The 15,056-nt window shown below is 39.4% G+C and overlaps 1 protein-coding gene across 4 annotated transcripts in view; it reads right to left on the bottom strand.

The window, feature by feature from the left end:
* Positions 1-15,056, bottom strand: part of abr (ABR activator of RhoGEF and GTPase) — a 382,201-nt gene that overhangs the window by 58,168 nt on the left and 308,977 nt on the right. For all 4 annotated transcript variants that reach the window (XM_039757041.1, XM_039757042.1, XM_039757043.1 and 1 more), the window contains 2 exons: positions 11,802-11,899; positions 10,535-10,666 (listed from right to left, as the gene is read on the bottom strand). In XM_039757041.1, coding sequence (XP_039612975.1) covers positions 10,535-10,666; positions 11,802-11,899 — 230 coding nt within the window. The remainder of the gene's footprint in view (positions 1-10,534; positions 10,667-11,801; positions 11,900-15,056) is intronic.

Below are 15,056 nucleotides of genomic sequence, written 5' to 3'. Positions count from 1 at the left end.
AAAATCAGCTTCCACTATTTTACTCATCTAGAAATAAATTCTTATTTTCTTGGCAAAAGTAATGACTGTAATAAAGACTAAGTAGAAGACTAAGAGGGTGATGTGAAATGCCTTGCACACCTTCAATATGCAGTATACTTGTGCTTTCTTTACAGTATTGCTACACTGTTTGCTCCAACCTACTAAACAACTAAGAATGAAGTAATCAAAATGCGTAGGAAAAGTATGGTTGGGCACAAACTGTGTTGCAGTATAATGAGGCTCCCCATGGATTTCTTCTAGTTTTATTTTTAAATCTTATACAAATGGAAAGATTGAGAGTAATACGTAGTAGAAATGACAAGATTCAATCCTATGTGCACTCCACTCCAATAGCAGTACAAGCCAACATGCATGGAAAAATAACTATTCTGATAGAATGGTGGTGGTTTTACATCTATACTAATAAAAGGCAAAGCCCTCACTCACTCACTCACTCACTCACTCATCACTAATTCTCCAACTTCCCGTGTAGGTAGAAGGCTGAAATTTGGCAGGCTCATTCCTTACAGCTTACTTACAAACTTTGGGCAGGTTTCATTTCGAAATTCTACGTGTAATGGTCATAACTAGAAGCTATTTTTCTCCATTTACTGTAATGGAGTTGAGCTCGAAAGTCGTGGGGGGCGGAGTTTCGTGTGACATCATCACGCCTCCCACGTAATCACGCATTACGTAGAAAACCAGGAAGAGCCTAAAAAAAGCTCTGAAGAAAACATGCATTATATAATTAAGAAGACAGCAAAACAATTAGAAGCGAGCGAGTGACATATAAGACCATATTTAGCGGCTCACGTGAACTGACGCAGTGCGCAGACAAAAAGCAACAGTTCCAAAAAGTGCTGAACAAAAACTGAATTACACTGCTACCACACGCCGTGGCACAATAGTAGAGGCTTCGCCTCTAGCGCCGGCTTCCGAGGTTCGATTCCCAAGAGGGGATGCACGGAGTATGTACGCGCGCTTCCCGATACATTTTAGCCTCGCATCCCCTTGGTTTGAGACGTATGAAAAAATATGCGGTTAACGCAGAAAGACAGATCACCAATTGAAGCTTTATGAATAATGGATACTTTATTCGCGATCAATGATTGTTTTGGTAAAGCCATACTCAGTGTATTCATTAGATGAACGGTAAAAAAGTAAGAGCGAGGGGAGGATGACTTATTGAGGCACGCAGGCAAAACCACAATAGCACGCGGGCTCGATGTACTGTAGTGCGCGTCAACTCGATCTGAACTGCGTGATCACATTTGAAAAAATATATCTTTTCAAGTTCTATTTAGTCCATATGTGTCAAACTCAAGGCCCGCAGGCCACATCTGGCCCGGCGTGTAATTATATCTGGCCTGCAAGATCATTTTATATATTATTGTTATTAATGGCCCAGGGATATGAAGCACTGGTAACACAATAAACTACAGATCCCATAATGCAGCGCTTCAGCTGCCTTGCTGAACACTTACCGCGTTAAGTCTAGCTTATGATGCTGCAAGTTATTGCGAAGCTAGCCCACACAATGCCGAAAAGAAAAGTTGATTCTGAACATAAAGCCTTTAAAAACCGATGGGAGGCTGAGTATATGTTTACTGACATTAAATTAAATGATTAAATTATTGATTAAATGATTAAATGCGCATGCGCGAGCGTGCAGCAGCTTGGTGCGGGTGCTTCCAGAATTATCGTGTGTTTTTACTTTTTTTATACTTTTTTGCAATTATTTATTTATAACTTTTTTGTTTTTGTATTTAAAATAGTAGGGTCGCCCTTTCAAATCATGCGTTTTGAAAGTGTTCTTGTTTTTAGTTACACAATTTTAATTACATTTTCGGCTCGGGTGATCAGCGCAGCAGCATGGAGGCGGCTCCTTTGTTCACACCGTGGAACAGCTGATTGCACTGAAGCCGGCCGGCATCAGGGATCCGACTCTGTTTAGGACTCTAAACATTTCGGAGGAGATACGGAGGAGGACGATAAGGGGATGCAGAGGTGGAAGGAAGCGCAAGGGAGCCAAGGTGGAAGAGAAACGCGCGGCACATAAGGAAAGGATGAGAAAGTACAAGCCGTATGTCCCGTCTCTCATCATGGGTAACGTGAGATCTCTGGACAATAAGATGGACGAGTTGACAGCTTTGTTAAAGACTGAAAACATCTTCCGTGAGTGTAGTCTGATGTGTTTTACAGAGACTTGGTTACATAGTAATGTGCCAGACTCTAATATTACACTGGACGGCTTCAGCGCGATATGGAGTGACAGGACGAGGCGAGAAAGCAGGAAGAGGAAAGGAGGGGGGCTGGCTGTTTACATCAACAACATGTGGTGTAACCCCGGTCATGTGAGTGTTAAGGAGCGCGTTTGTAGTCCAGATATTGAACTGTTGGCTGTTGGACTTCGCCCATATTATTTACCCAGAGAATTCTCCCAAGTGATAATAACTGCGGTGTACATTCCTCCATCCGCGAATGCCGCGGCAGCGTGTGACGTCATCCATTCGGTAGCAGCCAAACTCCAGACTCGCACCCTGACGCCTTTCTCTTGATCTCCGGGATTTTAACCACACATCGCTGACCAAGACCATTCCCACTTTCACTCAGTATGTTGATTGTCATACGAGGGGGGAGAAGACACTAGACCTGCTGTATGCCAATGCTGAAGGTGCTTACAGTGCTGCAGCACTTCCCCCCCCTGGGGAGATCAGATCACAACCTGGTCCACCTCATGCCACTATACAAACCCCTGGTTCAAAGACAGCCTGCTATGGTGAGGAGTGTAAGAAGATGGTCAGAAGAAGCGACTGCTATGCTACAGGATTGTTTGAGGCTACAGACTGGGAGGTTCTCAGTGCACCATATGGCGAGGACATTGATGGAATGACGGACTGCATCACGGAGTACATTAACTTCTGTGTTGACTCCTGTGTACCGATGAGAGATATTCGCTGTTTCCCCAACAACAAACCCTGGGTCAGCAAGGACATTAAAGCGTGCTTAAATGCAAAAAAAAGTGCTTTTAGGTCTGGTGATAAGGAAGCAGTGAAGAAGGCTCAAAAAATGCTAACCGGTAAAATCAAGGAGGGGAAGGAGTCATACAGGAGAAAACTGGAACAACGGCTGAAGCAAAACAACACGAGAGAGGTGTGGAGGGGCATGAGGAGCATCACTGGCTATAAGACAAGCGGCCAGGCTATAGAGGGGAATGAGGAACGGGCAAACGACCTCAACACTTTCTTCAATAGATTTGATGTCCCTATGTCTCACACTTCCCCCGGCTTCAGCCCCAATCTACACTTTCCTGCTCCTATGTCCTCCCATACACAGAGAACAGTCACCACTTCTGCACTCCCAGAAATCAACATCTCTGTGGATCAGGTAAAACATGGCCTGAGTAAGATCAACCCTACAAAATCTGTAGGTCCGGATAAGATCAATCCGAGGGTCCTGAAATCTTGTGCTCCCCAACTATGTGGTGTCCTCCTGTACCTCTTCAGCCTGAGTCTGTCTCTACAGAGAGTACCTACACTGTGGAAGACATCATGCATTGTGCCGGTACCCAAAACACCACGTCCCTGTGCCCAGAACGACTTCAGGCCTGTTGCTTTAACATCGCACATTATGAAGGTGTTTGAGAGACTGATCCTGGATACACTTCGTCCCCTGGTGAAGTCCTCTCTGGACCCTCTTCAGTTTGCCTATCAGCCATTCATGGGAGCTGATGATGCCATAATACACCTGCTACATCGCACCTACTCTCACCTTGACAAGCCTAGGACCACTGTAAGGATGATGTTCTTCGACTTCTCCAGTGCTTTTAATACCATCCAACCGGCAGTACTGGGGGAGAAATTAATGAACATGAACATTGACACCGCTTGGTTTCCTGGATCATGGACTATTTGACTTGCCGTCCCCAGTATGTCCGACTACAGAACTGTGTGTCAGAGACTTTGATCTGCAGCACTGGAGCTCCCAGGGGACAGTACTGTCTCCGTTTCTTTTCACCCTCTATACATCTGACTTTAGATATAATTCGGAGTCATGTCACCTGCAGAAGTTCTCTGACGACTCTGTGATTGTTGGGTGTATAAAGGAGGGTGACACCACTGAGTACCAGTCTGTTGTGGATGACTTTGTTTCCTGGTGTGAGCGCAATCATCTACAGCTGAACATCAGGAAAACAAAGGAAATGGTTGTGGATTTTAGGAGAAGCAAGAGTCCCGCGACTCCTATATCTGTCAAGAGGGAGATAGTGGACATGGTCTCTGATTACAAGTATCTGGGAGTCCATTTGGACAACAAACTTGACTGGTCACTCAACACAACGGCACTCTATAAGAAAGGACAGAGTCGGTTGTACTTTCTTCGAAGGCTCAGGTCTTTTAACGTATGTAACACCATTCTAAGGATGTTCTATGAGACCGTTGTGGCGAGTGTAATTTTTTACGCAGTGGTCTGTTGGGGTGGGAATATTAAGGTGTCTGATAAGAACAAGTTGGACAAGTCAATTAGAAAGGCCGGATCTGTGCTAGGCTTGGAGCTTGATTCAGTGGATGTAGTAGCGAAGAGGAGGATTCTATCCAAAGCACAATCCATTGTGAATAATCCTTCTCACCCGCTATACAGTGTTTTTGCTGAACAGAGGAGCAGTTTCAGCCGGAGACTGATTACCATCAGGTGCTCCACAGAGTGCCATAGGAGATCCTTTCTCCCAACGGCCATAAAAGTTTACAACTCTTCTCTGTAACCCTGTATGTGGCTTTTTGCACTGATTGGTATATAACAGGACATTAATATTCTTACTTTTTTTTTTTTTTTTTTCCTTAGTCAATAACTGTGAGCACCTGTAACCGAGCACAAGCAATTTCCCTTTGGGATTAATAAAGTTTTTTTGAATTGAATTGAATTGAAAAAAAAATTGCCAGTAAACCCGTATGTCTCATTTGTGGAGCTAATGTGGCTGTAATTACAGAATTTAATCTAAGACGGCACTATGAGACAAAACATCAAGATAACCTGAAAGACCTGAATGCAATGCACAAGATACAGAAAGCAGAAGAGTTAAAGAAGAATCTGACACTTCAGCAGATGTTTTTCCCGTGCAAAATCACAAAGTGATTTCAAGTGAAGCTACTTTTATGGGAGCCACAAATGCACCAGTGCAACTTGCCCCACTTTCCCTGTTGCCAAGTAATGTTGAACCAAGTCGGCACAACGGTGTTCCCAAATACGCACTTTGCTGATAAACTGAGCGCACTGCGCACTGAGTTCGCATGGTGCTTTGGTGACTTTGAAGAACAAAAAAAGAATTTTGAGTTGTTTTGCAACCCATTTGCCGTCGATGTGGAAACTGCACTTGTGCAGATTCAGATGGAGGTGATTAAGCTGCAGTGTAATGGCACTCTGAAGGCAAAGTACGATACTGCATGGCCCGCACAGTTTATTCACTCCATTCCCGCAAAAATGCTCCAGCTCCGTCTACATGCGGCTCGAACCTTGTGCATGTTTGGTACCACGTATCTGTGTGAGAAGCTCTTCTCAGTCATGAAGACTAACAAAACAGCACACAGGAGTCGCCTCACTGATGAGCACCTGCAGTCCATCCTGAGAATCTCCACAACACAGAACCTCACACCAAACAAACAAACAAACTTGTTCCAAAAAAAGATGCCAGGGTTCCAGCTCTGATAAAATGACATATGAGCAAAGACAACTGAATGATCTGATTTGTTATTGCTGAAAAGAACAAATTTTATTTATATTTCCAGGTTTTGTTATGCACCATGTTCATATTTGAATTTGTATAATTTTGACAGGATATATTTTAATGGCGAGCAAAATCTTTTGGGATATTTAAAATTTAAGTTTATTTTTTATATAAAATTACATAAGAGTAAAGAAATTTGAAAGTTTGTTCTTTTAACGTTTACTTTATTTCTAACTTGTATAATTTAGAACAGGATATTTTTTATGGAGAGCAAAATATTATGTTATTTAAGGTTTGAGTTGATTTATTCCGGAATAATATTCTGTCGACTAAATAAAAATTCCTTCTATTTAAAATTTAAATAGAACTTGAACATATACGATAATTGTGTGTGTGTGTGTATGTATATATGTAGATATGTATGTATATATATGTTTATATATATATATATATATATATATACATATATGTGTGTGTATGTGTGTATATGTATATATGTATGTATATATATGTATTTGTGTGTATATATGTGTGTGCATGTATATGTATGTGTGTATATGTAGATATATATATCTATATATATGTGGATGTATGTGTATATATGTATGTATATATATATATATGACAGCAACACTCATCACTCATAACAGTGACAAAACAATTGCATTGACAATCATGTTACGTTATTTTCAAAATGTTTCCTTTTCTTTTTCATTGCTTCTTTAACACACTACTTCTCGCTGAAGCTTGGTATTTTACTATATATATATATATATATATATATATATATATATATGTGTGTGTGTGTGTGTGTGTGTGTGTGTGTGTATATATATATATATATATATATATATATATATATATATATATGTCTATATTTGTATATGTGTATATGTATATATATATATATATATATATATATATATATATATATATATATATATATATATATATAAACTAAAAAAAAAACTAAAAAAATTAAAGGAACACTTTGAAAACGCATCAGATCTCAATGGGAAAAAGAAATCCTCCTGGATATCTATACTGATATAGTCTGGGTAATGTGTTAGGAACGAAAGGATGCCACATCGTTTGATGGAAATAAAAATGATCAACCTACAGAGCCCTGAATTCAAAGATGCCCCAAAAATCAGAGTGAAAAAATTATGTGGCAGGCTAGTCCATTTTGCCAAAATTTTATTGCAGCAACTCAAAATTGTACGCAGCACTTTGTATGGCCCCTGTGTTCTTGTATACATGCCTGACAACATCGGTGCATGCTTCTAATGAGATGACAGATGGTGTTGTGGAGGATCTCCTCCCAGATCTGGACCAGGGCATCACTGAGCACCTGGACAGTCTGAGGTGCAACCTGGTGGCATTGGATGGACCAAAACATAACGTCCCAGAGGTGTTCTATTGGATTTAGGTCAGGAAAGTGTGGTGGCCAGTCAATGGTATCAATTCCTTCATCCTCCAGGAACTTCCTGCATACTCTCACCACATGAGGCCAGGAATTGTCGTGCACCAGGAGCCACTGTACCAGCATTGGGTCTGACAATGGGTCCAAGGATTTCATCCTGATACCTAATGGCAGCCAAGGTGCCTTTTTCAAGCCTATAGCGGTCTGTGTGACCCTCCATGGATATGCCTCCCCAGACAATCATTAACCCTCCACCAAACTGCTCATGCTGAATGATGTTACAGGCAGCATAATGTTCTCCATGGCTTCTCCAGACCCTTTCACTTCTGTCACGTGCTCAGGGTGAACCTGCTCTCATCTGTAAAAAGCACAGGGCACCAGTGGTGCATCTGCCAATTCTGGTATTCTATGGCGAATGCCAATCGAGCTGCATGCTGCTGGGCAGTGAGCTCAGGGCCCATTAGAGGACATGGGGCCCTTGGGTCACCCTCATGAAGTTTTTCTGGTTGTTTGGTCAGAGACATTCACACCAGTGGCCTGCTGGAGGTCATTTTGTAGGGCTCTGGCAGTGCTCATCCTGTTCCTCCTTGCCCAAAGGAGCAGATACTGGTCCTACTGATGGGTTATGGACCTTCTATGGCCCTCTCCAGCTCTCCTTGAGTTACTGCTTGTCTCCTAAAATCTCCTCCATGCCCTTAAGACTGTGCAGGGAGACACAGCAAATCTTCTGTCAATGACACGTATTGATGTGCCATCCTGGAGAAGTTGGACTACCTGTGCAACCTCTGTAGGGTCCAGTCATGCTACCAGTAGTGACACTGACTGTAGCCAAATGCAAAACTAGTGAAGAAACAGTCAGGAAAGATGTGGAGGGAAAAATGTCAGTGGCCTCCAATTGTTAAACCATTCCTGTTTTGGGGGTCATCTCATTGTTGCCCCTCTAGTGCATCTGTTGTTAATTTCATTATCACCACAGCAGCTGAAACTGATTAACAACCCCCTCTGCTACTTAACTGACCAGATTAATATCCCATAAGTTTCATTGACTTTATGCTGTACTCTGATTAAAAAGTGTTCCTTTAATTCTTTTGAGCAGTATATATGCCAGCAACACTCATGACAATGACAAAACAATTACATTGTCAATCATGTTACGTTAGTATTAAAATGTTTCCTTTTCTTTTTACTTCTCCGCTGCCAAGCACGGGTATTTTGCTATATAAATATATATAAATATATATATATATATATATATATATATATATATATATAGATAGATATGACAACAACACTCATATCAATGACAAAACAATTACATTAACAATCAAGTTACGTTATTTTAAAAATTGTTCCTTTTCTTTTTCATAACTTCTTTAACACACTACTTCTCCGCTGCGAAGCGCGGGTATTCTGCTAGTTTGAAATAAAAAAGAATACTATAGAATAATCTTTCTGTGAATGCTAAAGAGTAATTTCAAATTTAAACATTAGTTTTTGGCACTATATAAGCAATTCCCCTTTCCAGCATGGCAATATAAGTATTAAAACAGAATAAATCATCATTATGTCAGAACCGTTTGATGCTGCTCACAGTACTAGGCAAAGCCAAACAGTGCAAGAAGACAAATCTGTCAAGTAATGTACTGCTCTAGTCAAGATCAGGAAATACTCGTGGGAACACATTCAAGGATGTGTGCGATCCAACTGACATTAAAAGAGGAGATTGGCGTCTCCGCTACTGTCCCTGAGAGACTCAATTACATAACATGGTGTTTTCTATAATTTAAATTACTTTTATGAGAATGTTCTGTAATGCCAATTTTCTGTTTCCTGTGTCCAAAGGGTGGAAATGGATTGCTGTTAATGAGGTTGAATTATTCAGCTCTTGGTAAAAGCATACAATTAACCAACCATTCATAAACACTGTTTCAGAAGAAAAGGGGGGTTTCATGAATCCACGTTAAAAGATTTGTTTTTGGGTGATGAATTCCAAATGTCTTGAATAATTATTTAATTGATGAAGCACTATAGTATTAATACAACAGTGGAGATAAGGATGAGTGCAGATAAGCATGAGTTGGTGTGACAGAGCAAAGTGATCCAGTTGCACAATTGACTGCTGCTGTCGGATGAAGATCTCAACTTGCTGCACAGACCTAAAATGTTCCCATCTAGAACTGGAATAGACAGGCCATAACATCTATAAAGGACAGAGTGACTAGCACACATCTTATGGAGTGAGAACAAACCATCCTGGGCTGTAGTACCAACCGGACTCATATGCATATATAGTACACGTCTGAAAGGCACGTACAAGCACAAAGAAATAACTTAAAAGCCCACTCCAGGGATTCTGCTTCTGGAAGTAACCAGTAGAAAAGTAAAGTGGGTCAGTGAGGTGCTTTTTTCAGGTCTGGTGGGTTAACCTTCATTGGGAAAATGTTTTCAGCTACTTTTGGAAAGCTGCAATTATCCCCCTTTAATTAACTAAATAATTAAAACGTACATCATTTTCCTAATCAAGGTTGCATATTTTATATCATTGTCTTATCCTTGGGCGGCACTGTGGTGCAGTGGTAGTGCTGCTGCCTCACAGTTAGGAGACCCGGGTTCACTTTACGGGTCTTCCCTGCGTGGAGTTTACATGTTCTCCCCGTGTCTGTGTGGGTTTCCTCTGGCTACACCGGTTTCCTCCCACAGTCCAAAGACATGCAGGTTAGGTGCATTGGCTATCCTAAATTGTGCTTGATCTGTGTGTGTGTGTGTGTGTGTGTGTGTGCCTTGCGGTGGGCTGGCATCCTGCCTGGGGTTTGTTTCCTGCCTTGCGCCCTGTGTTGGCTGGGATTGGCTCCAGCAGACGCCTGTGACCCTGTAGTTAGGATATATCTGGGTGGATGGATGGATGTCTTATCCTTACAATCTTGATTAGTGAGTGAAAAGAGGAAGATAGAAAGCTGTCACCCATTTTACTTTACTGGTAAAATGCTTAAGTTGACAGATGGCAGAAAGTCAAAAACCTACCTTATAAAGTGTTACCTTTTTTATCTCCAAAAGCCCTATTCTTGATCTTGCAAATCAGGCACCTGGTGCATTAATCCACTATCGTAGCAACACTGAAGTGATATAGCTAAAACCAAAGCTAGGCCACAGTCTAGCCAGTAAATTAGGGTATATAGCACAGCTGCCTAATCACATCACAAACTGCATGTGTGGTGAAAATGGGAGGTATAATAGAGTAAGACACATTAAATGTGACCACCCAACTTACTGTACTATCAGGTTTCAAAAAATGGTTAGGCTTTCTATTTGCACATCTCCATCTAAACTACTCTTTAAAATCTTCAAGAAATAAGCCTGGATTGCTCACTTACCTGAACTTGTCCTTTTCCCATGATCTTGTCTACAATCTCATTGTCATCTTTGTTCAATTTGGATTTGTCATAACATTTCTCATAGCACAAAATCCGCAAACACTGGGATCCTTCAAGTTCAATTTCAAACTCCTAACCAAAAAAAATAAATTTTAAATAAAATTTTGTCTCATACCAAATACTCTTGTAAACTTTCTGCATAAAGCCATTTTCGCTCAACTATGAATGGACACATATAATGACACAACATGCCATTATTGTACTTTAAACTTGTGCCTTTGTTAAGCTAAATTATCTCGAGTGCACAAAATTGCCTTATATAAAATATAATCTAAGGCTTGACTTGTGTCTGTTTGAATTCATAGAGATCCTCATGATTTCAGAGCAGGATACCTTATGCTACTTGTTGATTGCAGAATGGCCTTGTGTGAGCTTTACTGTGGTTATGTACAGTAAATGAGTGTACCCTGCAATGGACCCGGTCCATTTACAGTGTGTGCTGCTGGTTGTCCCTGTGACCCCAAATTAGATCAAGCGAGACAGTTATGTCAGGTTATAAAAAAGGCTTTGAATGACAAGTAATGTCATCTTCCAACATAATGGGCCGATAATAATACTTAAGCCCAAAACTTTGCTGATTTTTTTTACAAATACTTGTAATTATAAAAACAAACTGGAAATTATTTATTCTATAAGTATTCATTTTAGAGACTAAAGAAAAGCAACTTTCAGTCACTTTATATACTACCTTTCAATCTTTACTTCTCCTATAATGAAAATTTGTTACTGCAGCTAAATGAATTTGTCTTTAAGGCAAATTTTAGATCACACATGGTTTAAATATTAAGAAATGTGCAACTAAGGGACAGTTGTGAATGGAAGTGAATTCTTAACTTTCATTTGTATCTGTTTCTCATTACTGGCAGCTTTTCAAAATAGGGCTACTCAGCAGACAATTCAAAGAAACAGAATATATGAATTTAATAAACTTTCTTAATGCTAATCTAGCTAAAGGAAAGTCCATACTTTTAAGATATTCGCAAAAACATGGATTAAAAGCACAAACTGGAAAACAAAAGAAGTACTCATACAGAGATTGGTTAAAGGTAGCTTGTAATTAAGACATGAAAACTCTTTCTACGTGTACGTATATTTAAGTCTCCACAATAGTAATCCAATACTTTTTGTAAAACCTAGTTTGGGAGTTTCAAAAGACGACAGCACTGTGAAACTTTTTTCTACTTAAAGCTATGGCTGAGCAGGTTACCTCATTCCACTGTGGTTCAGTTGTGTCCCTGAAGACTCTTGTCTTTGCTTTGCTAACAAAATACCCAAAAGAATCAACTTCAAGTGTACAGTAAAGATCTGAAAGATAGAAAAAAACAGACTCTGGTAAAAGCTGTTAGCAGAATGAATTTTATTATACATTCATTTTAAAGTTCCAAATGAAACATTAGAAATGATATATATATATATATACACACACATTGTCCTTTTATATAAATCTCCATACACATCTTTAATTTGAAAGTGTTAAGTTTATTGGGTTTTGAGAATGTATTTTTTCAAGAACCTGCATGCCTTGCAAAAATTATATTCTTGATAATTAAAGTTAAGCCCCTTCCTCTCACTAGTGAGTCAGATCATTTTGTTTTTTCCTTCCTTCCTGTATGTACAGAGATGTTAACAATAGAATTACCAAAACTTACGAAAAAACTCGTAAATCCAGCCCACCTTAAATCTGCTCGCACCTCCCCATTCAGTGTCCTTTGTGTTGTAAATGTGTCGATAAGGCCAAGCAGCCTGCTATACCATCCCCCCACTGCTTTAGAAATGACAAAAACCTCTCCCAACTGAAGCCTAATTTATCAGGGAGTCCTAGAGCTGAATAGGCTAAAAAATATATCGTTATTTGGAACACATGCATTTCATGTGTATTTCGTGTCTATAAAGATCTACTGTCTATGTAAGTGTAGGATGACAGAAATGTTGAACACATACCTAAAAAGACAAACTTTTTCCATGTTTTAGTACTAACAATAAAAATTTGACATGAAGTGTATAATGTGTGTAGTCCAAATATCAAATAAGCACTTTCACAAAAGGTACAAGTATTACAAAACAGGTGCACTTTTATTCAAGACTATAACCAAAGAAAAAGAAATCGGGTTAGTGTGGCTTTTTGTCTTGATTTCTTTGGTAGTATAGTGGTAAGAGCTGCTGACTCCTATTCAGAAGGTCCCGGATTCAAGTCTTAACATGTTGCAAAATAAACATTTTGAGTAGTGGGCTGCTCTTATTGTTACTATTATACAATAAAAACATACATTTGATTTGAGTCTGTAACAGCTGGGGTAAATGTATGGTATTGTAGAGGTTAGCATTTTTTTTTTATTCAGTTTTATTCTCAGTTGCGTTAATGCTCACCCCGATCTGACACTGCTGTTTTCAAATAAACACGTGCTGTAACAGAGATGAATTCAGATCGGAGAAAGAGAATAGAACCCCTCCTGCAAGAAACATCCACTCACATATAAGAACAACGTAGTTGCACCAGGCGTATAGGCGAAAGATGGCACCGTTTTGATGCAGGACGAGGTCTGGCATCATCCTGCCAATCAGTCTGCTCTACTCTTGTCCTTCAAAGAAACAGCACGGCTTACAGAGCTCGCTAACATATTGTCCAAACTCCTGTTTGTGATTATGTTTTGTGATGGTCTTTACATAACAAACATTTATATGTTACTTATATAAAAGCCAAACTGAATGTTATTTACCTTGATTTATTTAATTTTCCTACAGCATAAAGTCACAAGTAGACTGCAGAGCTTCATCTGTTTGATCGACAAGGGCATGCTCACAAATTGCACGTGTAATGCCAAGAAAAAATGGCAGCTGACACTTTACTATGCAAGCAATGACTTCTTTTTGGGCACATACACCATCCACATCTAAACATTATCATGGAGAGTCGCTACGGTGCCATCTTTTGCCTTTACGACTGGTGCAGCTGCATTGTTCTTATATATGAGTGGACGTTTCTTGTGGGGAGGGCTTCTATTCTCTTTCTCCGATCTGAGTTGTCCTCTGTTACAGCACATCTTTATTTGAAAACAACAGTGTCAGATTGGGGCAAGTGTGAATGCGACTGAGAGAATAAAACTGAATAAAAAAAAATGCTAACCTTTACAAATGCCATACATTTACACTGGCTGTTACAGATTCAAATCAAATGTATGTTTTTATTGTATAGTAGTAACAATAAGAGCAGCTCACTAATCAAAACGTTTTTTTTGGGACATGTTAAGACTCGAACCTGGGACCTTCTGAATAGGAGTCAGCAGCTCTTACCACTATACTACCAAAGAAGTCACGACAAAAAGCCACACTAACCCAATTTCTTTTTCTTTGGTTATAGTCTTGAATAAAAGTGCATTTGTTTTGTTATACTTGTTCCTGTTGTGAAAGTGCTTATTTGATATTTGGACTTCAGTCTTCACACACTATACACTTCATGTCAACATTTTATCATTAGTACTAAAACATGGAAAAAAGGTTTGTCTTTTAGGTATGTATGTGTTCAACATTTCTGTCATCCTACACTTACATAGACCTTTTAGATCTTTTTAGACACGGAACACACATGAAATGCATGTGTTCCAAATAACAATATATATTTTTTAGCCTATACAGCTCTAGGACTCCCTGATAAACAAGGCTTCAGTTGGGAGAGGTTTTTGTTGTTTCTAAAGTAGTGGGGGGATGGTATAGCAGGCTGCTCGCTGCTTGAGCTTACCGACAAATTTACAACACGCTGAATGGGGAGGTGTGAGTGGATTTAAGGTGGGATGGATTTACAAGTTTTTTCATAAGCTTTGGTAATTCTAGTGTTAAAATTAGTCAAATTAATAATAAGAGCAGTGAAAGTATGTCAGGATGGGGCTGAATAAATGCTCCAAAACTGTTTTAATTGCCCTGAGTGGTAAATGCTGAAAGGAGAAGTCATTGAGTGGACACAAATGAACATACACTATAAGAATATGTGTCATAAAATGCTGGTTACATTAGGATATGCGTTGATCATTTTGCATAAGCAAATAAATAAGGAAATTGCCTACTCAGAAATTATGGATGGGTTGATGCAACAATTAAATATATTGAACAGAATGCCATAAGTGCTGGGACCATTTCCTGTTAAAGATAAAAGAAAATAATCTGTATGATTCACAGTAAAATCAATGGGCGGCAGAGATTTTCAAATGGAAAATGAGAAGAATAGTCTGATGTATCAGAGTTTAATAAACTAAATAAGCAAATGAATGCTGATAATGTGAAGAGCAAAACACACAATAAAGAAAGCAACAAGAAAGTAAAAAAAGAATAAAAACAAAGTAGAAATGAAATTTCTCAAAAAATGTGCTGTCTGACGATTTTTCCTTCGTTTTGAAAAAAGTTCAAGTACTTTCTGAACTCACAGCTCAAAAGATGGGCACCATTTCCAGACACTTGTGACAAAACACAT

This window comes from Polypterus senegalus, chromosome 6, assembly GCF_016835505.1.
Source record: "Polypterus senegalus isolate Bchr_013 chromosome 6, ASM1683550v1, whole genome shotgun sequence".
In the NCBI taxonomy this organism is placed as follows: Eukaryota; Metazoa; Chordata; class Cladistia; order Polypteriformes; family Polypteridae; genus Polypterus; species Polypterus senegalus.
The sequence above is the reverse complement of the archived record's forward strand: the minus strand, read 5'-3'. Positions and strand labels throughout refer to the sequence as shown.